This window comes from Tachyglossus aculeatus, chromosome 21, assembly GCF_015852505.1.
Source record: "Tachyglossus aculeatus isolate mTacAcu1 chromosome 21, mTacAcu1.pri, whole genome shotgun sequence".
Lineage (NCBI taxonomy): Eukaryota > Metazoa > Chordata > Mammalia > Monotremata > Tachyglossidae > Tachyglossus > Tachyglossus aculeatus.
The window spans coordinates 74384102-74411015 of NC_052086.1; the positions used below are offsets into that span (position 1 = coordinate 74384102).

At 43.2% G+C, this 26914-nt stretch overlaps 1 protein-coding gene across 2 annotated transcripts in view; it reads right to left on the bottom strand.

Moving 5' to 3' along the window:
* USP7 (ubiquitin specific peptidase 7) overlaps positions 1-26914 on the bottom strand; it is a 94835-nt gene that overhangs the window by 19747 nt on the left and 48174 nt on the right. For both annotated transcript variants that reach the window (XM_038762301.1, XM_038762302.1), the window contains exons 3-14: positions 24124-24322; positions 21387-21525; positions 18418-18506; positions 16428-16536; positions 13768-13898; positions 12241-12295; positions 10220-10300; positions 10029-10119; positions 9133-9215; positions 4683-4792; positions 3654-3810; positions 595-739 (exon numbers count right to left, since the gene is read on the bottom strand). In XM_038762301.1, coding sequence (XP_038618229.1) covers positions 595-739; positions 3654-3810; positions 4683-4792; positions 9133-9215; positions 10029-10119; positions 10220-10300; positions 12241-12295; positions 13768-13898; positions 16428-16536; positions 18418-18506; positions 21387-21525; positions 24124-24322 — 1389 coding nt within the window. The remainder of the gene's footprint in view (positions 1-594; positions 740-3653; positions 3811-4682; positions 4793-9132; positions 9216-10028; positions 10120-10219; positions 10301-12240; positions 12296-13767; positions 13899-16427; positions 16537-18417; positions 18507-21386; positions 21526-24123; positions 24323-26914) is intronic.

Consider the following 26914-nt stretch of genomic DNA (forward strand, 5'->3'; position numbering starts at 1 on the left):
CAAACAGAACATTGCTTGTTCAATACCTGTTCTCCCTCCCCCTTACACCATAAACCCCATGTGGGACAGGGACTGTATCCGACCTGATTATTCTACCCCAGAGCTTGATACATAAGTGCTTTAACAAACTCCATAATTATTATTATTATTATTGTGGAGACATAGATGAACTTTAACAAGGCATCTATATCACAATAAACTGCTTCAACACCAGAAAGAGGAGATTCTCTCTGAATTCTTAAACTAGCGTCAGCCCACATTCTAACAGATAATGAAACCTCGAGAGAAACATAGGACACCTCAGTGTACTGCCATTGCAGTAGTCAATGTCAACCTCCAAAAACCTCCCCCAACTGCCAAACAATTTGAAAACCTGGTTCAACGTTATAAGGGACTTTCGTTTTCTGGGAAGAGGAGGAAAAGGCCTGATTAACCTTCCCAACATAACAAGTTGTATCAACTTCTAAGTCCCACTTATCAGATGAAAAAACTACCACAAGGAGCAGAATTGGTAGAAAAGGACACAAAAAACCCCCTCCAATTTCATCCTATGACAGATGTAGGCGAGGACAGATCCATAAAATGCATACTTACTCAGCTTTGATTCCCTGATATAGACCAACATATAAGCATTTGTACAGTGCCGGACAGATAAGTCATCATCATGCCCTCCATAATTATGTTCAATTGCTTCTTCCTTTGTACACCTTGATACCACGTCGTCATCAAATTTGCACCACTAGAAGCAAAAATTAATTTTGTTTAAAAAGGCAAGCTGAGTCTAAGCAAGCCCCCAAGGATAAATGGCGCATTTATATCTAACAAGCTTGGGCTAAATTACATGGCATGAGATTGCTGAAAGAAATAGGAAAAAACAAAACAAAACTAGGTAGAGTCTTTCAGAATTTTTTCTTTTAAAGCCTGAAGGTGGAAGTTAAATGATATTTTAACTATGTTTTCACCTGACAAATTTTCTTCTCCTGGCTGTTCAACATTTTATTTTCTACCCCAAACAAACCAATTTTCTCCCCTGGCTCAAATTACTGATGTTCTATTATTATGGGGGGAAAGAAATAACAAATGATGCCCAGCAATATTCAATTTTTGTATCAACAGCTCCAATTTCAGCCATGGTTAGAATGCACGAGAATAAATGCTTCCAATTCCTTACTGACGGTTTGAAGGGCAGCAGATCATTTAAGGGCACTTTAGGTAAACAGCTCGGGAGGATTGGGAATGGCAAGGTGTCACCAGAGCCCCTCAACTTTAATTTAGAGAGGCAGCATGGCCTAGTGGAAAGAGTACTGGCCTGCAAGTCCATAGGATCTGACTTCTAAGCCTGGGTCGGGCACTTGTCTGCTGTATGACCTTGGGCAAGTCACTTCATTTCTCTGTGCCTCATCCGTAAAATGAAGATTAGGACCGTCAGCCCCTCGTGGGACACGGACTGTGTTCCAACCCGATTATGTTGTATCTACCCCAGCACTTAGTACAGTGCCTGGCACATAGTACGTGCTTAACAAATACTGCTTAAAAAATAAAAATTACTGACTCCAAAGCCTTTTGGACCACCAGGGAACAGACTTTTTGGAAAAAGTGAGAGTATTTGGCTGTTTATGGGTTCCCCACTTTCAGATTCCCCAACCTGGGGTTCCAGGCATGGAAATTTGACCAGTCCTTATTTGGGCTATGTGGGGTCATTCTGGTTTAGAAGTCAGATCACTTTCCCCACACAGCCTTAGTTCTGCCGGAGAGGTGGACCTGAGGTTCACACTGTCCTTGCGTGAGGCTCACATACTGCTCCTTTAATGCTAACCTTCTCACTGTACTTTCATTTCATCTACCTTGCCGCCAACCCCTCGCACACCTCCTGCCTCTGGCCTGGAACGTCCTCTCTCCTCACATTCGACAACTCCTCTCCCCTCCTTCAAGCCTTATAGAAGGCATGTTTCCTCCAAGAGGCCTTCCCTAAGCCCTCCTTTCCTCTTCTCCCACTCCCTTCTGCATCGCCCTGAATTGCTCCCTTTATTCAGTCCCCTCTCCCAGCCCCGCATCACTAATGTACATATCTTTAATTTATTTATTTATATTACTGTCTGCCTCCCCCTCTAGACTGTAAGCTCACTGTGGAATGTGCCTGTTATATTGGTATATTGTATTCTCCCAGGTGCTTAGTACAGTGCAGCACAAAGTAAGTGCTCAATAAATATGACTGACTGACTAGCTGGGAAGATTCAGAGGCCCTGGCTCCTGCTGCTAATGTCCTGAATGCGGTAGATCCTGATTAAACTATCAACCACAGAAGGATCGACACAGTTTTCCGTGGGGTATTTGCCGCCCTTAAATTTGCTCAGGGTTCCCCTACCCTGGCCCAAATTTATAGTTTTTCCTCAGAGATCTTGCTTATAAGGTGACAGGTAAAATTTGGCAAGGTTCTTTACCTTTAGGAGTCCTGGCTCCATCTCCTCTTGCCTGTTGTGTGACCGTGGCCAAGTCATCTGTCATTTCTGTACGTCTGTAAACTCATCGTGGGTAAGGGACATGTCTACCAACTTGGTTGTATTATTATACTGTACTCTTTCAAACACTTAGTACAGTGCTCTGCACACAGTAAGTGCTCAGTAAATATGACTGATTGACCTGTGCTTCAGTTCCTTCATCTATAAATGAGGATAAAATACCAGTCCTCCCTCCCTCTTAGACTAGGAACCCCATCTGGGTCAGGCATTGGGGTCTGATCTGATTATCCTGAATCTACCCCAGTACCTGGCAGGATTGTTTTTAGGAGTGCAAAAAGCCAAGGAACAAACTGAATAAAATGGAGGTCGTTTTTTTTTTCTAAAGGTATTTGTTAAAGCACTTACTATGTGTAAAAGACTGTCCTAAGTACCCGGGTAGGTACAGGTCAATTAGGTCAGCCACAGTCTTTGTCCCGCACGGAGCCCACAGCCTAAGTAGGGAGAACGGGGACTGAATTCCCATTTTACAGCTAAGGAAAATGAGGCACAGAGAAGTCTAGTGATTTGCTCAAGGCCATATAGAAAGCAATTGGAAGAGCTGGGATTAGAACCCAGGTCGACTCCAAGGCCCGTGCTATTTCCAATAGGCCAAGCTGTTTCTCCTGGTCTCCTTTAGCCCACTGCTACCCAGGATCAACACTGTTCTGCCAAGTGTTAGGCCAGGGAGGACAAAGGACAGCTCAGGATCACAGAATTCGTTCATTCAATCTACTTATTGAGCGCTTACTGTGTGCAAACCACTGTACTAAGCGCTTGAATAGTCAACACTGGGAAAATAACAATGTTCCAGTAGAATTTTTAATATTGCCACACTAAGATGACTACATACATGCACACGTTTACTACTTATTGTTGCAGCAGTCCACACAAACAGTTACTACTTATTACTGTGGCAGTCCACACAAATACTTACTACTTATTGTTATCGCAGTCCACACACAAATCACCCCACCATCCTATCACAACTTAACCCACCAACATGGCTCGTTAATGAGCTCTTCCTTTAAAGCTCAAACATTATAGAGTATGGTAAAAAAAAAAAAAAGAACATCTATGGATCCTTTCTCAGTGATAGCTCTCAGTTATGTTTCTTTCGGTGCTATATTCCCTACCCACCCTTTTCCCAGGACTTACTTTGCCATCCCCTTTAGGGTTTAGGTAAACCACATAATGTCCACCATGGTTGTCTCCACTATGAACCAAGACTGCATGAAGGATGTAATTTGCGGGGTCTTTGGGGTCTGTTTTTTGCAGAAATTCATCGAGCGGCAACTGTTCTGGGAACTCAAACCTAATGGAAAAAAAAATCTTATTTAAAAGGTAAGTTTCAATTGTACAGGCGTGTTATGGGTTCAGGATTTAAAGGTGATCATCACTGATAAAGATTTGTAATTGATAATGTCTGTCTCCCCCTCCCAGACTGTAAGCTCGCTTGTGGGCAAGGAATGTGCCCACCAACTCTGTTGTACTGTACAATGGCCGAGAGGATAGAGCATGGGCCAGGGAATCAGAAGGACCTGGGTTCTAATCCTGGCTTCGCCACTTGTCTACTGTGTGACCTTAAACAAGTCACTTAACTTCTCAGGACCTCAGTAACCTCATCTGTAAAACAAGGATTAAGACTGTGAGCCCCATGTGGGACAGGGACTGTGTCCAATGCAATTAGCCTGTATCTACCCCAGCGCTTAGAACCGTACTTGACACATAGTAAGCACTTAACAAGTACCATAAAAAAGTATTAGCCTAGTCAAATGTAACATTACTACACTTTGTGCGTCTTAATTCTTTTATACTGTACTCTCCCAAGTGCTTAGTATAGTCCTCTTCACAGAGTAAGTGCTCAGTAAATACAATTAAGAATTCACAGAACTGTAGAACATAGTAACAAACAAACAGCCACTGAGCAATTTTGAATACTAACACTTTAAGTCAGCATGAAGGGAACCAATTTTGGGTTTAGTAATGCAAAATTTCCAAAGTTTAAAAAATCATTCTTCAGCCTGCCAATTCTCAGACCAGCATGGTAACATCCTTTCTGCCAGAGTATAAGGGAGGGTGCTATCAATCAGCAAAGTTTGCATTCTGGGCAAGATGGTGATTACCCCCTTAATTGAAAATCTATGCCCAATGTAAGATTTTTTTTTAAATGAGGTTCAAAATTACCTATCATTGATCTTGATGTTTTGGTCCGTCTGAGGGTCATACATAAATCTCATGAGTTGTAGATGAAGCACCGGTGGTAACGTTAGGAACTTCACACCTTTCTCTGCTTCCTGAACATTGAAAAATGAAAAGAAAACTTCAGTTACCCACTTACCGATATACCCACTTACCGATACGGCAGTCCCCACGGCAGCATTTTTGTCAGACTTGTAAGAATTTCAAACCTGTAACTACCACCCAATACTGTGCTTTAACTGTTTAGGCTCCTGTTGGGGGAGGGGGATTCAATTAAAGTTGTGGAGGAAAATGGCAAATAGCTTATATATTTCTTTCAAAAACATAAAATAACTAAAATATTTCAAGTAAGAAGACCACAGGGGAAAAGCAAGTTAAGATACAAGCCCAGCTACTCACAGACCCTTAGCACTGGGGAAGAGATGGCGTAATCAGATTTTAAGGCATTTAAGAAAACCCAAGCTCCAGCACTGATTTAATTCAACTACCATACATTGGGGTATCCTTAGGGACAGGCTTGGGGATGAGGTAATAGAGAAATCATCTAAATCAGATGACACGGTTAAACAGGTGTCCCATTATGCCTCTCAGATTATGCACATATGCTCATGTGAAGTCAAGAAGAGATGCAAGGGTCTGGTTGGGTCATTGTGAGTGACATGATGTACTTCCTTCAAAGCCACATGATAATCACAAAGAGATGTTCTGTATGGGCAGGAGCTGTACCAAGAGCTGTGGACAATTACTAAAGAAAAAACTGATTCAGAGCCCACACTCAAGGAGTTTACTACCTTCTAGAGAGGTAGGGGTGGAGGTCCCCCAAATCAGGTTGCTTAGGTGGAATGAAAAATTTAATGGCAGGAGTAGAGCTGGAGGGCAAACAGCAGAATCAAAGCAATTCTGGAGTGACATGGGTGGCTGGGTTGGTGTGAGGGAAATTAAGAGATGAGAGAGACTTGTGGGAAAAGCTTCATAAAGAAGCTGAGGGTTTAGTAGGTCCCTGAGGGAGGTTACAGGGTGGAGGAGCATGGGCCTGAGAGTCGGAGGAACGTGGGTTCTAATCCCAGTTCTGCTACTCATCTGCTGTGTGACCCATGGCAAGTCATTTCACTCTCTGTGCCTCAGTGACCTCATCTGGAGGTCACTCATTTGGAGGTAGCGTGGCTCAGTGGAAAAAGCCCGGGCTGGGAGCCAGAGGTCGTGGGTTCTAATCCCAGCTCCGCCACTTGTCAGCTGTGTGACCTTAAGTAAGTCACTTCACTTCTCTGGGCCTCAGCTCCCTCATCTGTAAAATGGGGATGAAGACTGTGAGCCCCACATGGGATAACCTGAAGATCCTGTATCTACCCCAGCACTTAGAACAGTGCTTGGCACATAGTAAGCGCTTAACAAATACCAACATTACTATTATTAGTAGTAGTATCTGCAAAAAGGGGATTAAGACAGTGAGCCCCAATTGGGACAGGGACTGTATCCAACCTGACTAGCTTATATCTACCTCGAGTACTTAGTACAGTGCCTGGCACAGAATAAAAGTTTAATAAATACCATCAATGATCTGTCATTAATTAATTCATCTTTAAACTGGGGGTTAAGACTGTGAACCCCATGTGGAGCATGGACTGTACCCAACCTGAGTAGCTTATAATAATAATAATAATAATAATAATGATGGTATTTGTTAAGCACTTACTATGTGCCATGCACTGTCCTAAGGGCTGGGGTGGATACAAGCAAATCAGGTTGGACACAGTCCCTGTCTCACGTGGGGCTCACAGTCTCAATCCCATTTTAGAGATGAGGTAACTGAGGCCTAGAGAAGCAAAACGACTTGCCCAAGGTCACACAGCAGACAAGTGCTGGAGCAGGGATTAGAACCCCTGGCCTTCTGATGCCCAGGCCTGTGCTCTATCCACTATGCCATGTTGCTTCCTCAACTACCTCCAATGCTTAATACAGTACCTGGCATATAATAAATCCTTAACAAGTACCACAAAAGGGGGAGGGGGAGATGTGCAGAAGCTCTCGGTTGCCTACTGCCAGCAGGGGTTGAATGGGGCAGACATTTGCATGGGCCAAGTATGGACTGGGGTATAGCAGAAGCTGGGGTGGGGAATTAGTTATGAGGGCGGACTTGGTGGAGGCCTGAAGTTCTGGGAAAGAAACTCCTAATTTCATCTGAGCAGTGACTGGTAGCCCCTGTACACACCTGAGGAGGGGAGAGAGGTAATCTGATAAATGTTTGAGAATGACCATACTTGCTGCTGTGAGCAGGATGGATCAGAAACATGGAGATAAATAAGAAGGCTGTTGCAGAATCCTAGCCGGGAGGTGATTTAGGGCATGAACGAATATTGTGTGAATGAGAGAAGGGAGCCAGTGGAGTACTCTGTAGAAGCCACATGACAGGGCTGGACTGACGGTCAAGGAGGAGCCAAAGACAATTCTGAAGTCATGAGCAGGGAGAACAGGGAAGAGTGTGGTGCCTTTGACAGAGATGGGAACACGACGAGGTGGACAAGGAGTGACAAGGAAAGGTGAAGAGTTCCGTTTTGGACAGCCATTAAAGCTCTTGGAAATGCAGTTGGTTCAGGAGAGGGGTTCAGGGTGAGTTTAGGGTACTTTCCTCCCTAATCTGGTTTCCTCCCAAATTTGGTTTCCTGTTCTAAATGCCTTCCATAAAGGTCTGAGCTACCATTGGCTGCAGTGAGCAGGAGGGAACCTGCTCCTCCTAGACCTTCAGAGCTCTGGAACCACCGTGGCCTGGGAGAAGAATGGTGCTTCCTGAGGCCAGAAGCCCTACTGGAATCTACATCTTTAAAAATTGCCCTGGAGATCTACATTAGGGACATTTGGTGTCTTGGCCAAGTTCTGCATGCCCAGGGATCTCACCCCGTTCCCAAGGGATGCTGGGTGGGTGATCATGGTTTTCATTCAGTTTTTTCAATCATATTTATTGAGTGCTTACTGTGCGCAGAGCACTGTACTAAGCCTTTGGGAGAGAGGAGGGAGAACACCCTCCCTCCTCAAATCCAACAAACAATTACTCTTCCCCCTTCAAAGCCTTATTGAAGGCACATCTCCTCCAAGTCCTTCCCTAAGCTCCACCTTTCACCTCCCATTCCCTTCTGTCACCCTGACTTGTTCCCTTTGCTCTTCCCCGCCACCCAGCCCCACAGCACGTATGTACTTAGCTGTAATTATATTTATTTGTATTCATGTCTGTCTCCCTCCCTCTATCCTATAAGCTTGTTGCAGGCAGCGAACGTGTCTGTTTCTTGTTCTGGTGTACTCTCCCAAGTGCTTAGTACAGTGCTCTGCATATTGTAAACGCTCAATAAATACTCCCGAATGAATGAATATAACAGACAGACACATTCCCTTGCCCAACAAGCATACAGTCTGGCTTACATTCCAGGTACCTATCAACTAATCCAAGAAGCGCTTTGAGGAAACAAAAATCAACTCCTAACTGGACTGGGAAAGAAGAAACACTGCAGCTGGCTGGAAAGAGCAGGCTGTTCCTGGCCGGAGGGGATTGACTGGTTGCCAAGCCAGAGATGGGTGAGGCGGGAACAGAGGAGCCCAATTCCATCTGCGGGAACAGTCAGGGAAGAGGAAGTGTAGGGAAGAGACAGGGAGGTACAGACTGACTAAGGGCTATAGGGATGTCAAAGTCAGGAGGCTGAAGCGGCAGGAAGCTGCGAGAAGCAGCGTTGGCATAATGAAGAGAGCATGGGCCTAAGAGTCAGGTCATGGGTTCTAATTCCAGCTCCGCCACTTGTCTGCTGTGTGACCCTGCACAAGTCCCTTCACTTTTCTGGGCCTCAGTTACCTCATCTGAAAAATGGGGATCGAGACTGTGAGCCCCACGAGGGACAGGGACTATGTCCAACCCGATTTGTTTGTTTTCACTCCGGCACTTCCTATAGTGCCTGGCACACAGTAAGTGCTTCACAAATACCATTATTATTATTGTTGTTGTTATTATTATTATGTAACCAAAGAAACTACTAGAGACTGGATGGCCTGATTGGCAGAAGGAGCACAGAAATCTTCCATTACAATTTCTGCTTTATGCACACAGAGCTGGGCAATCCCCAGACCCAACATGGGACTCTAAAAGATAACAGACTATTGAATAAAAGCCTTTCATGCCGAGAATAACTTGAATCCCCTCCTCCCTGTGTTCTCAACTCACCAAAAGACAATGTGAGAATCATTTCTAATCTTTACAGTGAGGGAACAGGTGTGAGGGGAAAAAAAAAAATTAAAAAACTGCATTACACCAATTTAGACTGCCGGGGGCGGAGGGGAGGGAGAGAATGACAACTACTATCAGAACACTGTCAGGCACTAAATGTGAAAATCAGAGGAAGCACCCGGTCTCCTCTTACCACCCCAAGATGTGGGTACGAAAATGGCAAAGAGATACCTGCAAGCCATGTTCTCCAGCATCATATTTGTTATCACCATCTAGCTGCTCTACTGCCACATAATCTATGAAGGACTCAAATACTAGGAAAAACAGAACAAAACATATACTAAAAATCATGTTTAAATGCTTCAGAATACAAACACTGCAGTAACAGTTTCCCTGGGAGACTTCAATTTATATAATTTGGCTTGGCTTTAAAAAAAAAAAGTCGAATAAATGAATCCAATTCTTTCTCAGAGAGCTCCCTCGGGGACTACGGCCTATGCCCACAGCAAAACAAAATGAAGGAAGTCTGCAGGGGGCAGGCAGAAAGTGCAGATGCCCACAGGTTCTGGGGCCATCTCATGCCAAGACTGTCACCACAGGCTGCCGCAATTCTGCTTCATGCAGAAGTCAGGTTTAGTCAAAAAATGTTGGTGCCCAGGAGCCCCTCTAAAATCAGGTACCCTGGGGCCCGTCTTGCCCTGATCAGCCACTCTGTTGCCTCTCTCCCTTCTCAGGAAGCAGAGTCAATTCGATGACTCTAATATTGCCAGAAGACAGGCCTCCATCATCTAGAGATAGATGACAGCTGCTTAATAAACCATGCTCTGACGACTCCTAAAGAACTGAGACTTTGTTGCCATTGATGGAAATCTACCTAACATCACTTTCACTCTAGACAAGTGGGGAAACATTAAAAAAAAAAATCCTTCACCTGTGTTTTACCCTCTTCCCCAAATCACAATAATCCTGCGCAATTATAATTTCAAAAAGTTATGGGTAATAGCGATCAAAAAACACACAGGCGATGATGAAAATCTTCCATCAGGTATTACCAGCCCCAACTGAAGGTCAACAGAAGTATTACTCCAATGTAATGGTATATACTGTTCACATAGAATTTCACTTACTATTTTTTTTTCCTTTTATACTAAGCTGGATATCATAATAATCTTCCCTCCGATCAGACCGATAGTCTACATCTTTGCACTGGATATAAGACTGTACAGATGAAAGATAATCTTATGTCAATGTACAGACATAAAATGTATTAAAGTATTAATAATCAGTTTCTTTCCCCCAAAATAGGGCTAATACGTACCACCATCTTTCCTCTGAATAATTTAGGTATGGTGCCTTCTACACACGTGCCTTTCATTTTGTTTTCCACATTATCGAGCAACTGAAAAAGAATTAGATTTTATTAATTAGAATACACTGCACTTGCTGTTAAGACGCAAGAACGATAGCGATGCATAAAAAGGATTAGCACTGGGGAACAGGCATCTAAAGGCATTCCGTTCTGGTAAAGTCTTGACCAGATGCTGGGACTTAATGCTGGGACTTACTGTATTGTGGTCTCCCAAGCGCCTAACACAGAACTTGACCTATAGTAAGCGCTCAACAGATAACTTTGATTAACTGAGTGATCGGACCCAGAACACTGTGTTCAATCTCATGATTTTGTGCTCGGTTTCACAAAGGAGAAGAGAAACCCATTGACAGATCTGTAGTGAGGAAGACGGAGAACAGAAGGGCTGGAAATTATGGGCCACAGAGAACGGCTCCCAAAATGGAGATAGTAAATCAGAGGAGGGAGGTCAAAAATACCAAGGGGTATTGTGCAAAGAGTGTGGGCCACCAAGACCAAGGGAAATGGGCTTAAAGGGGAAGGGATTCAGATTAGCCTTTTAAGAAGGCATTACTCCATAATAAGGGTTGTAATATTTTAGGGACTGAATCACCTCCCCCAAATTGTCAACCCAGTTTAGAATATTCTACGCCTGGGGTGGTTTAGGGGCTGTTTTATGGTTTTTATCATAGTAAAACTTCTTCCAGGTGTTTACTTCCAGGTAAGTATTTTCCAGAATATTAATACCATTCCTTTTCAGGTGGTCTCTTGGTAGTGCCCCGCCCACACTAAGGCAGGCCAGCCTGGGGGCTTCTAGACTGTAAACTCGTTGTGGGCATATTGTTCTACTCTTCTCTCCAGAGTGCTCAGTACAGTGCTCTGCACATAGTAAGTGCTCAATAAATATGACTAACTTGGGCCTCCTTCAACCAGGGCACAGCAAGAGGGGAAGCAGCACAGCCTAATGGGTAGAGCCCGGGCCTCGGAGTCAGAAGGACCTGGATTCTAATCCCAACTCTGCTACATCTCTGCTGTGTGACCTTGAGCATGTTATTTCACTTCTCTGGGCCTCAGTTCTCCCATCTGTAAAATCGGGATTAAGAATGTGAGCCCCAAGTGGAAAAGGGATTGTTTCCAACCTAATTAGCTTGTATCTACCCCAGAGCTTAGTACACTGCCTGAGACCTACTCAGCGCTTGGCAAATTCCATAAAAGAAAAAAAAAATGCCTGCACTGACGTTCCTGTGAGTTTCCTTTGACAGCCCATCCTCCCAAACCCCCAGGATGACCTCACCCAAAGCAAACATGGCCCTCATCTCACCCTAAGCAGACCTGGCCTTTCACAGTTCTGTATGCCAGCCCCAAGCTATCTGTCCCTACAGAGCCCCACCTCCTGGAAGGGGGCTTGGAAGTAGCTGTCTAAGCTTATTGTAGGCAAGGAATGTGTTGCACTCTCCCAAGCGCTCAGTACAGTGGTCTGCACACGGCAAGCCCTCAATAAATACGACTGATACAACACATAAAAAGCTGCCACCTGTACTCTCCCAAACGTTTAGTAAGCTCTCAGTAAATACCACTGATTGATTGCTCAAGATGTGCAATACAATGGCAGAACTGGGCATGTTCTTATACTGCCAAGTCTTTGCTCTGTATCTCCCTAGATTAAGCAAATCATTACCGTTCATACTATTTCTCACACTAAATCGCTCCTATTAATCGGGCCATTAAAGGGCTGCATGATTTTCCCTTCTTATTTCTTAAGTGGTCGGTGGGGGGAGACACACACAGCAAAAGTCACTTTACTGTTCCTCTTTTGTTGGTCAACCAGAAAAAGGTGCATTACTGATTTCAAACATTTGGGTTTTCAAAATACTGAGATCGTTGACCGATATGGATGGCAGGAGTGGAGGTCTGTTTCACTCAGAAAATAAAACGCCAAGAATTAGTTCAGAAAACTCTCTTAGAAGACTTTATAATCGTTTGAAGCTTACCACTCGACATAGCTCTTGAACGTCATGTTGCATGAAGCTGTCTAATGTTTCCCACCTTTTAAAGACGAACGACAACATTTAAACACATTTACACTGAGCATTTCTCAATATTTTCCTACTTTAATTCTGAATTAAAATGCAATAGTGATTAATTTATAGAGATTAAAGTATCTACAAGTGTATAACTGGCCTATTTTTAGACTCCTATTCCTACTCCAGGCATGAGATAACTGAAAAATATTCAGTTTATATACAATTATTCTCAGCTGTTTATTCAAATATAAATACAGCATTCTGCCTTCGGTTATTACTGCCTTTTGCACTATATCTACATCCTGTTTTGCAAATATCTCAACCACCAAGGGAGACTACAAACACCTGAGTGAAAATGTGTTATCGTGGGGTATTGTCTCTCTTCTTAAAAATCAGATACTTTCTAAAAATCTTTTGGGGCTGCCATAAGAGAGAATGGTAATTTCAAGACAAAATAACAACAAAAAACTCACAAGGGCTGTCCTAAAATAATACAAAAGGTACCGAAAATACCCACAAACTTATCTGAAATAAAAAGCAGCAACATTTACTTGGCAAACAGTAAGTGCTTATTGAATATTATTACTGGTTCTACTAATAAATACTACTATTCCCATGTAACAATAAGACACACCAGACAAGCATTTAAAATATGACCCTATGTTCAGAGCTAACAAAGGAAGGAGGGGCATGGCTTACTTAAACAATGTAGTCTTCATTCAGTATAGGAAAAAAAAAAGCTATGGGGCTTTTCTATGAAGGTGCAAATATGAATGTTTAATACACTTATGTGTTGAACACATTTACATTCCCTCTAAACCGTAAGCTCGTTGTGGGAAGGGAATCTGTCTGTTATACTGTACTCTCCCAAGCACTTAGTACAGTGCTCTGCACACAGTAAGTGCTCAATAAATAAATAAATATGACTGGCATTTAAAAAAATGGGCCGCTGCACAGTGACAGAACTTGGCTCTTCCAGGAATGTTCTCATCCTTCCCAGGGCTCCACCTCCAAAGATGGGCAAGAACAAAGCCGCTTAATTAAGGCCTATCCAACCTTTCCCCGTTAACAGGAATCTTTAAAGCCAGAACGAAGCACTGGTCTGCCCTCAATGCCTCTCCTTTCTTGCTCTGTTCCTTTGCCCATCCCTACTGCCCTATTTCACATCCAGGGGACCGGAATCAAGTGGGGCCGGGTTTCAGCTCTTTAAGATTGTGCAGCAGCCGGCATAAAATAATGCTTCTTACCCCTTTAGACTGCAACTTCGTTGAGGGCAGGGAATGCGTCCACCAACTCTTTTGCACTGTACTTTCCCAAGTGCTTAATACAGTGTTCTGAACATAGCAGGAGCTCAATAAATACCATCAGTGGTGATTTACCTAGCCCTGTTAAGCACCTCCTGTTCGACCTCTGGTAGAAATGGAATATTTGCCTCCTGGCTAAGTTATTGGCTTAGTAACTGTAACAAGTTACTTAGTTGGCTAAGTAACTTACCCAAAAGATTTTGTTAGTTTTTTGGTTCCTACTGGTTTGTCGCTGTGTTGGAGTTCATAGAACACTCTTTGCAGTGCTAAAGGGACGCTTTTAGATGAGTCGTCGCCTTCTGTCGGCATCATGTACACAGCCTAAAAAAGAATTTACTTGAAATATTTACAGAAGCATTTGCATCTAGGTAACTCGCCCTGAGAAAATGTCTAAGCTTTTCAAGTGAGTACGTCTTGTTTCCTTTTTTAGTTTATTCCATTTCACGCCTGGATTTGGAAGGGTTGGGTGGCACAGGATAAGGGCACTTGTTGGAAAACTATGGTTCGCTACGATGAAAGTGCTTCTCGGCCTTTCAAATGACACACACGCTCTCTCGCTCTCTCTCTGGACTGGACTGTGAGGTCGTCTCTAGACTCCGAGCTTGTAAAGGGCAGGGAACGTGTCTGCTAATTCTGTTGTCTTGGACTCTCAGTAAAGTGCTCCCACATAGTAAGCACCAAATAAATACCACTGATTGATTAAGGACTGCTTTGTGTTTAGGGAGTGCTCCTGTTCTGCTCCCCTCTAAGCTAGGGCATACCTTAAAAAGCTTGATTCCAAGTCTAATGGGAAAGAGAGATCAGCTTGTCTGGACCTAACAGTAAATCCGCTTGTGGAGAACCATATGAAAAAGTCTTGTGAAGTAAAGGATAATTCTCTGAAAATTGGTTGCTGAATGGTTTAAATCACCACCTCCCAATCTTTAGTTATAAATCCCAAGAATACAAACATGCAGTTACAAAAGTAAAATTTCCTTCTCACTCAAGTACTACTTATCATTTACCAGTCACTTCGGAATTATGAAGTGTGACTCCAAATGTCAACAAACAAAAAGATAACACAGTAGAGTATCCTCTCACTGAAATCTACCCCCAAACTGAAGATTTCAAGAAAGTTTGGCAAAGCAGGAGCCAAAAAAATCAAACTGCAGTCACAAAAGATTAAAAAAAACACCAACATAATTAAAAAGCCAAGGAATTGGCTTTAGATATTTAAAATGTCATGCCAATACAAGGTAGGAAGCGTTTGAAATGGACATAAAATTCCCGGGGCGTGTTAAAATAGAACAGCACATTTAATATGTTTTCCCTAATCAAATGGAGACAGATGTTGAACTTTTAGGAAGAATGCTTTACAAAGTAAAGATAGAAGACAGCGAGCATTTAACTATTAATTATTAGCAAAGAAATGAAGGTGGGGTTGCAAATGAGGGTGATCATGTTCTCGGGTTCAAACACCACAGAAATTCAGCCCCAGCCCAATCTGACTGCCCCTTTGCCCGGCATGAATTTCCTAGCAGTGGGAAAGCCAGAGCTTACAGCAGAAGTTGAGCTGTTATTTTCTGCTGTGAGTAGCTCAGCTTGCGCCTGCCATCTGTGTTCTGACTCCCAGCCTCAAACAAGTAAAACACTCATCAGTTGTGCAGACTTTAGGTCTTCAGCCATTTGTGCAACACACTGTGATGCAGCATGGTGTAGTGGTTAGAGCATGGGCTTCTGAATCAGAAGGTAATGGTTTCTAATCCTGGCTCCACCACCTGTCTGCTGTGTGACCCTGGGCAAGTCACTTTACTTCTCTGTGCCTCAGTTACCTCATCTGTAAAATGGGATTGAGACTGTGAGCCCTAAGTGGGACAAGGACTGCGTACAACCTGATTTGACTGTATCTACCTCAGTACTTACTACAATACCCGGCACATAATAAACGCTTAACAAATACCATAATTATTTTTATTATTATTATGTTTGACAAATACCCTCAACAAAGTATAGTAAGCTGTGACTTCACCTATTTCATTCCCAAGTGTATCTCTTCAAGGAACAGCACTGACTCTCATAAGCTGGAACACCTTTCAGGGTTATGGGATGAACTGGCATTTTGTAAACCATCTAAATCATCCCCATTAATAAGTTTAAACTTGAAAATGATACAAGCACATGAACTTCGACATCCTTGGTCATGACTTGAAGAAATAACCTTTACCTCAGATCTCTGGAAATAAGTCATGATGAATTTTCCATTTTCTAAAACCTGAAATCGGGCTTGAGATCAGGAGGAGGAATATAGCTTATTAAAATGAAGTGGGGAATGAACTGAAAGGATGTATTGGTTACCCCTGAATTAGAGTTCATAAACTAAGGACTACAAGGTTATAGGAAATGGACGATGGGAGAATCTTGTCATTCCAAAGAAGTCAGTATTGGACCAAATTACCCATACATTTATCGTGCCACAGAGGCAAGGTGCCCTTCAGGGAAAACAAACAGAGGTGGTGTGAGGAATGCACAGGGAAGTTTTCCAAAGAACTTTGATTTTCACCCATTAGCAGGGTGGCCTAGTGGAAAGAGCCTGGACTGGGAGTCAGAGGACCTGGGTTCTGATCCCAGCTCTGCCACTTGTTTGCTATGTGACCTTGGGCAAGTCACTGAACTTCTCTAGACCTTAGTTTCCTCATCTGTAAAATGGAGATTAAATCCTACTCCCGTCTAATTTAAACTAAGCGTCTCACGTGGGACAGAGATTGTGTCCAGCCTAACTACCTTATATCTATCACAGAGCTTAGTACAGTGCTCGGCACGTAGTAGGAGCTTAACAAATAACATAATAAAAAAAAAATACCATCCACTTACCTTCCGAAGTTGATTTGTGAAAAATAAAGTCTGTAACAAACTGTTCATGTAACATGTTGCTCCCTGGTTCTTTAAACCGACATATCCGGTGTGCTTCTTTGAATCCCACCTAGAAAGCAGTTTAATGTTAAGGGTAAACTGCACAGTCAAAAGGAAAACGGCTTCCTTTGACAGTTATGGATGAAACATCTTTACAAGTGGGATACCGTGCAGGGTTTATATTCTACCTTTAGGATCACCATCACAATCCAGCACAAAAAACAAGTGAAGGCACAGCATTTGCTATTCACCCATTCAACAATTAAATATTACAAGTAGCAATTATGGCTCATCTATGACAGCCTGGGGACAGAGAGGATGGCAGAGACACACAGAGAGATCCGTCTGATCGCCATCTTCGTGCCTCTCAGCCTAGTGGAGTTACCAGAAAAGTGGGGATTGGATCAAGGCAGACAACCGGCACCAGATATCACTGCAGCTCTAATGGCCCGACCACGGTCTCTGTGGCAAATATGGGGTACAATAATTTCAGCAACAAAAGGCATGAGGCAACCTGTCTTGCCCACTCTGCTGCCCTCTGTAAAAACATTTTCTCCTTCAGGATGGCAGTGGTGATAGTGGAGAGATAGGAGAATGGGAGGGATAAGGAAGTAAAGGAATTGGGTGGGGGTGGGTGGGAGGGTTGGTGCTGATATAAACGGGAGAAAGGAGAGGAAGGGATTGGAAAGCAGTGAGGAATAAAGGGGTTATACATGAAAAATTGCAAGGGCAGAGAGGGGTTCTGGTGGAAAGAGTATGCAACCTAGGAACGAGAAACAAAGATTCTATTCCCAGCTCTATCACTGACGTACTAGGTGCACTCAGGCAAATCACTTAAATGCTCTGTTCTCAAATATGTTTCACCTATAAAGTGAAAAAAATACTTGTCCCTTCCTACGTCAGAGGGAGGGTGTGAGTGGGAAATGAGATAGATGTGACAGCAAAAATAAAAAACAAAAAACAAACAAAAAAACCACTATAAAAATCCCAAAATGACCCAATGCTGTCCAAATATGATTAGGGAAGGACCATCCAACAGCATGAGGCTGTATGGGCTCAGCGTGCCATGTTATCATGGGGCAAGGATAAAACCCTTGAGTTATTAGAGAAGTGTGGGGTATTACTGTCAGGGGGATTAGCGAGAGAGAGAAAGGAAGAGTTGTCAGGTTCTACATGGTGGTTGCGAAAAGGGGACAAATCGGGAGCCAAGAAGGGATAAAGTACTAGGGAGAGGCAAGGGGACAAGTCAGAGAAGGACAGGAAACAGAAAAATGAGGTGTTACCACACAGCAGCATGGCCTACTGGAAAGAGCTTGGGCCTGGGAGCCAGGGGACCTGGGTTCTAAAACCGGCACTGCCACGTTCTAGATGGTGACCTTGAGCAAGTCACTTCACTTCAATTAAGTGCTTCAGTTTCCTCATGTTAAAATGGGAATCCAATATCTGTTCTTCCTCTCCCTTAGACCATGAGCCCTCTGTGGAACAAGGATGGGGTTCAACCTGATTATCTTCTAATGATCCCAGTACTTGGCACTCAGCAAGCACTTAACCATTAGCCTGATTATTTATCCCTGGCATGAATGCTCTTAATGTGTTTCAGATCCCAGCGAAAGACAGCCTGCTTTGCAGGGCATTGGGAGTGGTAAGGAGAAGGGGAAGGGGAGTGAGGAAGGTTTTTTTTTTTCCTTTGAAATCTAAACAAATCTAAGCTAACTGATTTAGGCCTCCTGGCGGAAGTCATCACATAAAAAAGCAGTGTCAAGCAACACAGGAAACAGTCTTAATATACTGATAATATAGCAGAACTACAATTTTAGAACAGTATTCAGAGCAAAGCACATTTAAAACTCTATCTTCAGGTCAACGTATACTGAAACTCAAGTTCTAAGAACGCTTCCTTGGAGTGTAAACAGAAAAGAAAGAAGGAGAAACAAAAACAAAAAACACTTACGCAACTCCATGTGGAGCATCTGCCTGCACATAGACTTCAAAAGTAACCTTGTCATCTTCTATAAATCCCTTTTCGGGATCAGTAACTTCCTGTAAATGAGAAATGAAATAAGATCTGTGGAAGAATAACTCGCTATCTCACTCTGCTCCCTGCTCTCTTAAAATCACTGAGACTGGTTATCCGCCTTAAGTTGGTAGTAAGCACCTTTTCCCCAACAAAGATCTAAAATATTGCCAGGATTCTGAATGTTCGTGAACTCACTAAAAGTGGAACTTCCATTCTTTGCAAAGGATCTGGAGAAAGGTTTTTGTAAACTGAGAGAAGAGTTGAACGAGAGGGTCCAGGCCTAACTTGTGCCAGTCAGCTCTGAAAATCAAGGGCGGTCAAATATAGGGAATCCGAGTTCCATGAATTCTGTGAAAGAACGCTCTACAGTATTTTGACAGCATATGGGAGAAGCATTCTCAGTAGGCCATCAGCAGAAGCAGTACTAGTCATAATATGTAAGCTTATTGTGGGCAGGGAATGTCCGTTATACTGTACACTCCCAAGTGCTTAGTACAGTGCTCTTCACACTGTAAGCGTACAATAGATACCATTGAATTGCTGTACGTACAATGCATGGAACTCTCACAAGCACTTAGTACAGTGCTTTGCACACAATAAACACTCGATACAATTGAATGAATGAATGAACTAAGCACTTGGGAAACATACAATGCACTGAACTAAGTATTTGGGGAAATGTACAAAACCAAGAATGGACACATTCCCTGCTCACAGGGAACTTACACTTTAATGGAGGAGACAGTCATAAAAGTATTTACAAACCAAGTGACCAAAATGAATAATTGAATGCATAATTAAAAGCACATTTATATGTCCTAAAAATTGATAGCTGTTGGAGCATCTCAGCTGATCGACAGGCTAATTAGACAAATAATTTAATTGATGGCCTAATTCCCACTTCCCTCCTTGCTTTTCTCTTTGGCTACAAGCCTCTGCCTAACTGAGCCACCCAAAGGGGCTCCTTCAGGTTCCCTGGCCAAGTGAAGGCATCTCTTTTCCTTCTCAGGACATGGCCTAGGAAGCCCCTGCCCAGCTGCTAGGTTGGCAGGCAGTTTAAGTGTTTATCTGATGTAGCTTCATTTTTCCAAGAGTATGACAAGAGTTGGGATTTCAAAACCAGGAATGAAGGCTTCCTGGCACCCACAGGACAGGTCTGCCCAGAGTGATCCTTAATGATAGGCTGAAAGAACTTCGTTTTTTTTCCTTCAATGGTATTTTTTTAAGCGCTTACTATGTGCTAGGCACTGTTCTAAGTGCTGGAGTAGATACATGTACATAATAATGATACATTTGTTAAGCGCTTACTCTGTGCACAGAACAGTGCTCGGCACGCAGTAAGCGCTCAATAAATACGACTGAATGAATGAACTGTACTGAGCATGGTTGGACACCGTCAATGTTCCACATAGGGCTCACGACCTTAATCCCCATTTTACAGGTGAAGTAACTGAGGCAATGAGGAAGTGAAGTGACTTGTTCAAGGTCACACATCAGAAAAGTGGTGGAGCCGGGATTAGAATCCAGCTCCTTTAGACTCCCAGTCCTGTACTTTAGCCACCAGGCGACGTTACTTCTGCCTGGGTCTGTGCCGCCAGCTTTGGCAGAATCATTAGTTGGCTACCATCATAAATCATTAGATTGTCGAGTAATTTCAATATTGTGCTCTGATGCAGCAGGGCAGCACTGACAAACATTAGGGCGAAGTTGTGCGGGCAACACACTTTTATCATGACAAGATCTACAGGCTGGCTCCTAACTGGTCAGGCCAGTAGTCTACCCGATTTAGGGAAGCAGCGTGGTCTACTGGATAGAGCACGGGCCTGAGAGGCAGAAGGATCTGGATTCTAATCCTGGCTCAGGCACTTGTCTGCTGTGTGACCCTGGGCAAGTCACTTCACTTTCTCTGTGCCTCAGTTACCTAACGTGTAAAATGGGGATTAAGAGTGAGCCCTATGTAGGACTTGGACTGTGTCCAGTCTGACTAGCTGGTATCTATCCCAGCTCTTAGTACAGTGCCTGGCACATGGTAAGCGCTTAGTAAATACTATTAAAAAAACCACAACAAAACAAAACTAAAAAAAGAACACAACTGCTATCTGGACATTTATATTAATATGTCTCCCCCAACTAGAGACCGTAAGCTCGTTGTGGGCAGGAAATGTGTCTGTTTGTAGTATTGTACTCTCCCAAGCGCTTCACATAGTGCTCTGCGAACAGTAAGTGTTTAATAAATACGATTGAATGAATGAACGAATGGAAGTACTGGGGTTTGGTGCTCTTCTTTTCACCCCAGCCCACCAGGAATATGAAGACTTATCTTAAGACCCCACCAAGTGGCAGCCAAGGGAAACACCTGAAATGCAGGTCTGTCAATCAGATACATGATGGGGGGGCGTGGGGGGAGAATTCTACGTTTCCTGGTCAAAATGGCACTTACAGAATCAAAAATAATTGGTTTATGTACACAGAACAAAAGGATAAAGTTTGTCTCCTGAAATCAATCAGCCAATGGTATTAAGTGCTTACTGTGTGCAGTGCACTCTACTAAATGTTGGCAAAGTACAATACAATAGAGTTGGTAGTCACAGTCCCTGACATGGAAATGGAGATCAAAAAATTATCCCCCCGAATAAATCGCTTAAAAAAAATCCAGCTGCTTTATGCAAACATGGCTATGTACTGGCGGTAAAAGTGTCAACCCTATGTAATGTTTCCTCTTCCAGAAATCTGTTAATTAGGTTCAGGCCTAAAATAACTTTAACCCATGAAACCTACCGAAGCCTCAAAATAAGCACTCATACTAAAATATACTAAAATGAAGGATCGATATGTGGTAATGCACAGAAGATAGGAAGCAGTGTGGGCTAGTAGATAGTAAGCAATTAATAAATGGCACTTACACTCCAGGCCATGAAGTTGGAAAATCCCCAATCATTCTCCTTATGAAAGAACAAGTGACTGATACGGCGGCTGAATGACTTTTCGTCATCTTTGTAATTTATTATCTTCAGGACAGCTTGCGCATGACAAGACCACGACCTGTGAAACCAAAGACACAAGTGAATAAGTACTCTGGTTGCTAATATACACGTACACAAATCTACATTTATAGAGGACATGTTTAAAACACACTCAACCTAATACCTCAAGAGTTTGAGGCTTCACGACTCCTTTTTGTTCAATTCAGTGTGAAACATTGATTTGGCTTACAGTGCTCTGCACAAAGTAAGCACTTAATAATGATGGCATTTATTAAGCGCTTACTGTGTGCAAAGCACTGTTCTGAGCGCTGGGGAGGTTACATGGTGATAAGGTTGTCCCATGGGGGGCTCACAGTCTTAATCCCCATTTTACAGATGAGGTAACTGAGGCACAGAGAAGTTAAGTGACTTGCCCGAAGTCACACAGCTGACAATTGCCGGAGCAGGGATTTGAACCCATGACCTCTGACTCTAAGGCCTGTGCTCTTTCCACTGAGCCACGCTGCTTCTCTAAAAAATAAATTAATAAATACTGCTATTTCTGTAGGATATTTCATGTAAAGGAATGTCACATTTTTGTAGAGGTTCTAGAATGGATTCTGTTTTATTAGAATATTGTTTATGGGAAAATCTGTCTCACAATCCCTAGGAACATATTATGGCTGCATCATGGAATATGCCTGCATTGTGTACCCTGGATCCAGGGAAATTGTGTTTCGAAAATTGGAAGAAACATATCCTATCAATCACATGGAAACGATACAGCATTGATATGACTGTACTGCTATTTTCTGGACTGACAACTAATGCCAGCAAAGATGGTGAAAAAATCTTCAGAGCTTCAAATGACGACTTCAGAGGACATTTAATAGTTTGGGAAAGGCACAGTCCCTGTCTCCCTTCCTCCCCTGCCTTTCTAACGGCATTCGCTAAGCGCTTACTCGGTGTCCCTTGATATTCCTGTTAGTGCATGTCAACATCCTACTTCCTCTCATAGCAGGCCATGTGAAGGTGCATTTCTGTTTAGTTGAAATAAGACTTTTGAATGCTGTGGTCCCTTGTGTTTTATTTTTAGATGAAGTTTCCGGTTTTGCTTTTTTTTTTTTTTTCAGTTTTGCCTGAGGAGTCTAGGGTGGAAGACATTCCCCACTTTCTGGAGCAACAAATGCATTCTGATGGGTGACGCACAAAAACACTGAGCCCACTTCTCCCAGCATCTAAAGTTACTTCCTGGTAGTAAGTTAGACATACGGGAAGGTGCATTATGCTCAATCCCAGGGAAAGGAACAATAATGCCACAATTCAAAAGAACTAAAACACACCCATGTGTGGCATCTTTCCGACCCCCCGATTCCTGGCTTTTGAGGTGACTCAAACTTTTTTCTTTTTTAATGGTATTCGTTAAGCGCTTACTATGTGCCAGGCACTGTACTGAGTACTGGGGTAGATACAAGCTAATCAGATTGGACAAAGTCCATGTTCCACATGGGGCTCACAGTCTTACTCCCTACTGTACAGATGAGGTAACTGAGGTACAGAAGTAACTTGTCTAAGGTCGCCCAGCAGATAAGTGGCAGAACCACGATTATAACCCAGGGCTCTTGACTCCTCTTCTCTAGGGCATCTATTTGATCTGACTTATTGATGTGGTTTAAATGAACAGTAGAGGAAATGAGGGCAACTTAAGGGTTTTAATATATAAAGAGAGATTTTAATTGGGCCATTTAATAAATTTATCCCACCACTCACTGAATTGGCTGTTCTGTAAAAGTCAAATAAAACCTCCAACTGACACTGTTTTTAAAAAAATATCCAGAATCATGCTGAAAGGGTTCAGTGTTGTTTTTAAACAATCTAATAAGGATGTGCATTAAATAAAACATGACACCTATATAAACAAAATCCTCGCAGATGACTTCTAAATAAATACTACCTATTTTCATGAAATCATCAAGAATATCTAACACTGTCTTTAAGTAGACCAAGATTAAGGTGTGCTGTAACAGCTAGGTTACTCACGAGAACACTACTTCGCTCCAAAGCCAGAAGAACCAAAGCCAGGTGTCCTTTAGACTGTAAGCTCATTGCAGGCAGGGAACGTACGTGTCCCCCAACTCTACTGTACTGTACTCTCCCAAGCGCTTAGTACAGTGCTCTGCACATAGTAAGCGCTCAGTAAATACGATTGATTTTTTCCCAAATGGGTTGTTTTACCTTTGCTCCTCTCAGAACCTATCAGTACTTCTGAACTTGACAGAAATACCTTTTCTCTCACAGTGAAGCATTCACTGCATTTAGCAGCATGGCTCAGTGGAAAGAGCATGGGCTTTGGAGTCAGAGGTCAAGGGCTCAAACCCCGGCTCCGCCAGTTGTCAGCTGTGTGACAATTCAAGTCACTTTTCTCTGTGCCTCAGTTCCCTCATCTGTAAAACGGGGATTCAGACTGTGAGCCCCCCTGGGACAACCTGATCACCTTGTAACCACCCCAGCACTTAGAACAGTGCTTTGCACATAGTAAGCGCTTAACAAATGCCATCATCATTATTATTATTATTATTACCATCATCCTCATCCTTGTCCTATTCCCAGAGGAGACCAGTTTAATTTCCCCAACACTTTTATCCCTTTCGTAAATTCATGATTAAAGGAGTCTTACGTGGAATCCGATTCGGCATTGCACTGAAGAAAGAACCCTACGCTTTTTTGATGTGGCCGGTCCGGATAGAATCGGGGCATCACCATGATCTTCCACGGCAGATTCCGGACAAAACAGGGAGGGCTCAGGACGGACTCGCTCAGCCGGCTGAAACGTTCGACGGTGAACTGGAACGTTGCTTCGGAGCGCCAACTGGTGTCTGTCAAACAAAACGGCTTGTGAATCCTAGGGCGGGCGGGAATTTTGAAGTTCAAAAACACCTTCTACTCCAAGAGATCAGTTGGAAGCCAGTGATCAAAAGGTACAGCGGATGGTCAAAATACCTCGTAAGAACATTCCACAAAAATATTCCCACTCACGTTTTGGAAATTTTACCTCTGGCCAAAGATAGCATTCTCAATCCACTAAAATGCACCAACGTGCAGCAGTCACGGGAATATGATTTTCTTCTAAACAATCTTAATAGGACTCCAGGTATTTTGAATTTCATGCCCATCACTTTCAGATGGAAACATCTGCTTCTCCTTGTGTGAAAGGAACATGTACACCTTCTTAGGATAACGGTAGCTTCTTACATCTTTTGTGGGCTTCCCATGCCGTAATGTGGAGAAACATCTCTGTGTTTTTTTCTCAGGGCTTTCTAGCAAGGCAGTTGATATTTCTTAAGCTTTTACTATGTTCCAGGCACTATACTAAGCACTGGGGTAGATACACGTTATCAGGTTGGATGCAATCCTTGTCCTACATAGGGCTTACAGCTTTAATCCCCATTTTCCAGATGAGCTAACTGAGGCCCAGAGAAGGGAAGAGACTTGACTGAGGTCACCCAGCAGACAAGAATAATGATGGTATTTGTTAAGCGCTTACTATGTGCCAGGCACTGTACTAAGCAGTGGGGTGGATATAAGCAAATCGAGTTGGACAGTCCCTGCCCCATGTGGTGTTCACAGGCTCAACCCCCATTTTACAGATGAGAAGTGGAAGTGTCTTGCCCACGGCCACACAGCCAAGTGGCGGAGCCGGAATTAGAACCCGTGACCTTCTGACTCCCAAGCCCGTGCTCTAGCCACTATGCCACGCTGCTTCTCATAACCCAGGACCCCTGACTTTCAGGCCTGTGCTCTTTCCACTAGGCCCAGCTGCTTCTATAAGGCTTTACAGACACACCTGATCGCTCTCTGGGGGGCCTGATGGCCTAAAGTGGCATTTTTAACCTTCTGTTGGGCGTATCCATGAGCGGCAGAGGGGTTGGGGCGGGCTCGGGACCAGGGAAGAGCAGCTGCTAATCAATTCTGGCCCACAGTTTGGAGTCTATCGCTCGTGAACCAGGCGTGGTGCATGGGCACAAAGTGGTGTCCCCCTCTGCTCTAATAGCGGACTAGACTCTTACCTGATCTCTCAATTAATCAATCAATGGTATTTACTGAGTGCTTCCTGGGTGCAGAGCACTGCACCAAGAGCTCAAGAGAATACAACAGGATCACTCCCTGTTTCTTTCGGTCAGCTGAGTGAATCGGTCTCAATTCCTCCAGGTTTTGGCTAAATGTCACTAAATTCTACCCCAGTTCTTTAGACTGTAAAGCTTGTCCTGGTCAGGGAACATGGCTATCAACTCCATTGGATTGTCCTCTCCAGAGCACTTAGTACAGTGCCTTGCACAGACTAAGCGCTCAATAAATACCACTGATTGATAAACCTCTCGATTTTTCTCCCAGATGGATCTGAAGGGCAAATAAGAATTATTTATGGGGAACCTTGTAATAATATTAGTTGTGGATTAAATACGTCTCTGAACGTCTGCAACACCCCACACCAGATGCTGGTGGTTGATAACTGAGGGCAGTGAGAAAGAGCCCTTGCCATGGGCTTATCTGGGAGCTCTCCACATGTGAAGAACTAAAGAAAAGAAATTTAAAGAAAGTAAAGAGCTAAACCACTTGCTGGCTTCCAAAGGAAGCAGCCTGGGGACTCTAGTGGGAGTTCTTCACTTTATGAACAAGGTAAATATTGTGAAGTGGTAGTATCAGTGTAAATAAACTTAAAATGATCAGTGACTAGGATATCTTCAGAACCACTCCCTGGGAAACCACCTCTCAGTTTAAATTTCACATTCCCTGACTGATGTCCTCTCTGGTTTCCCTGTTTTGGGGTTCTTGAAAGGTTGAGGTATTTAAGTTTAAAGGAATTTCATTAAATTGAAGGCTCTCCTTTTTGTGTGCCCTAATCCCTTCTCAAAAGATGATGGAAAATTGAAGACTCTGAGAAATACCAAACACGTTAAGGGTTTCTTCCTTAAAGTTTCCCTAATTAAGAATCCTTGACCCCTGCCCTAAGGGCAGAATTTTTAAAACTTCCATTCCAACACAGCTTTGTCTAAAATTGTATCTTTTCTAATGGCTTCTCGGAAGAGTTGTAAGGCAGGATTTAAATCTGCAGCCAACATTTACCTGTTTAGTGAGAAAAATTATAAATCCAAGTTGGCAGAGCCATATCCACAAAACCTATATTCCACTGCAAATCATAAAAACACAAAAACCTACCAGTGACCCAAGTGTTCAATTTCTTTCTCTACAATACCTCTGGGTAAAAATGTTGTCCCTGTATTTTTCCCTGGGGATTTCTGGAGTTCACTTGTAGTGTACATAAGCATTAGGCAAGCAGGTGATAACGAGGTCACAAAGAGACAAGTTAAGTGAGGAAGCCTCAAACACAAGGGAAAACGGGAAAGAAAATAGCTTCCCTTACATCCCCTCACCTACTTTTCCAAGCCCATCCAGTCACTACAGCAGGC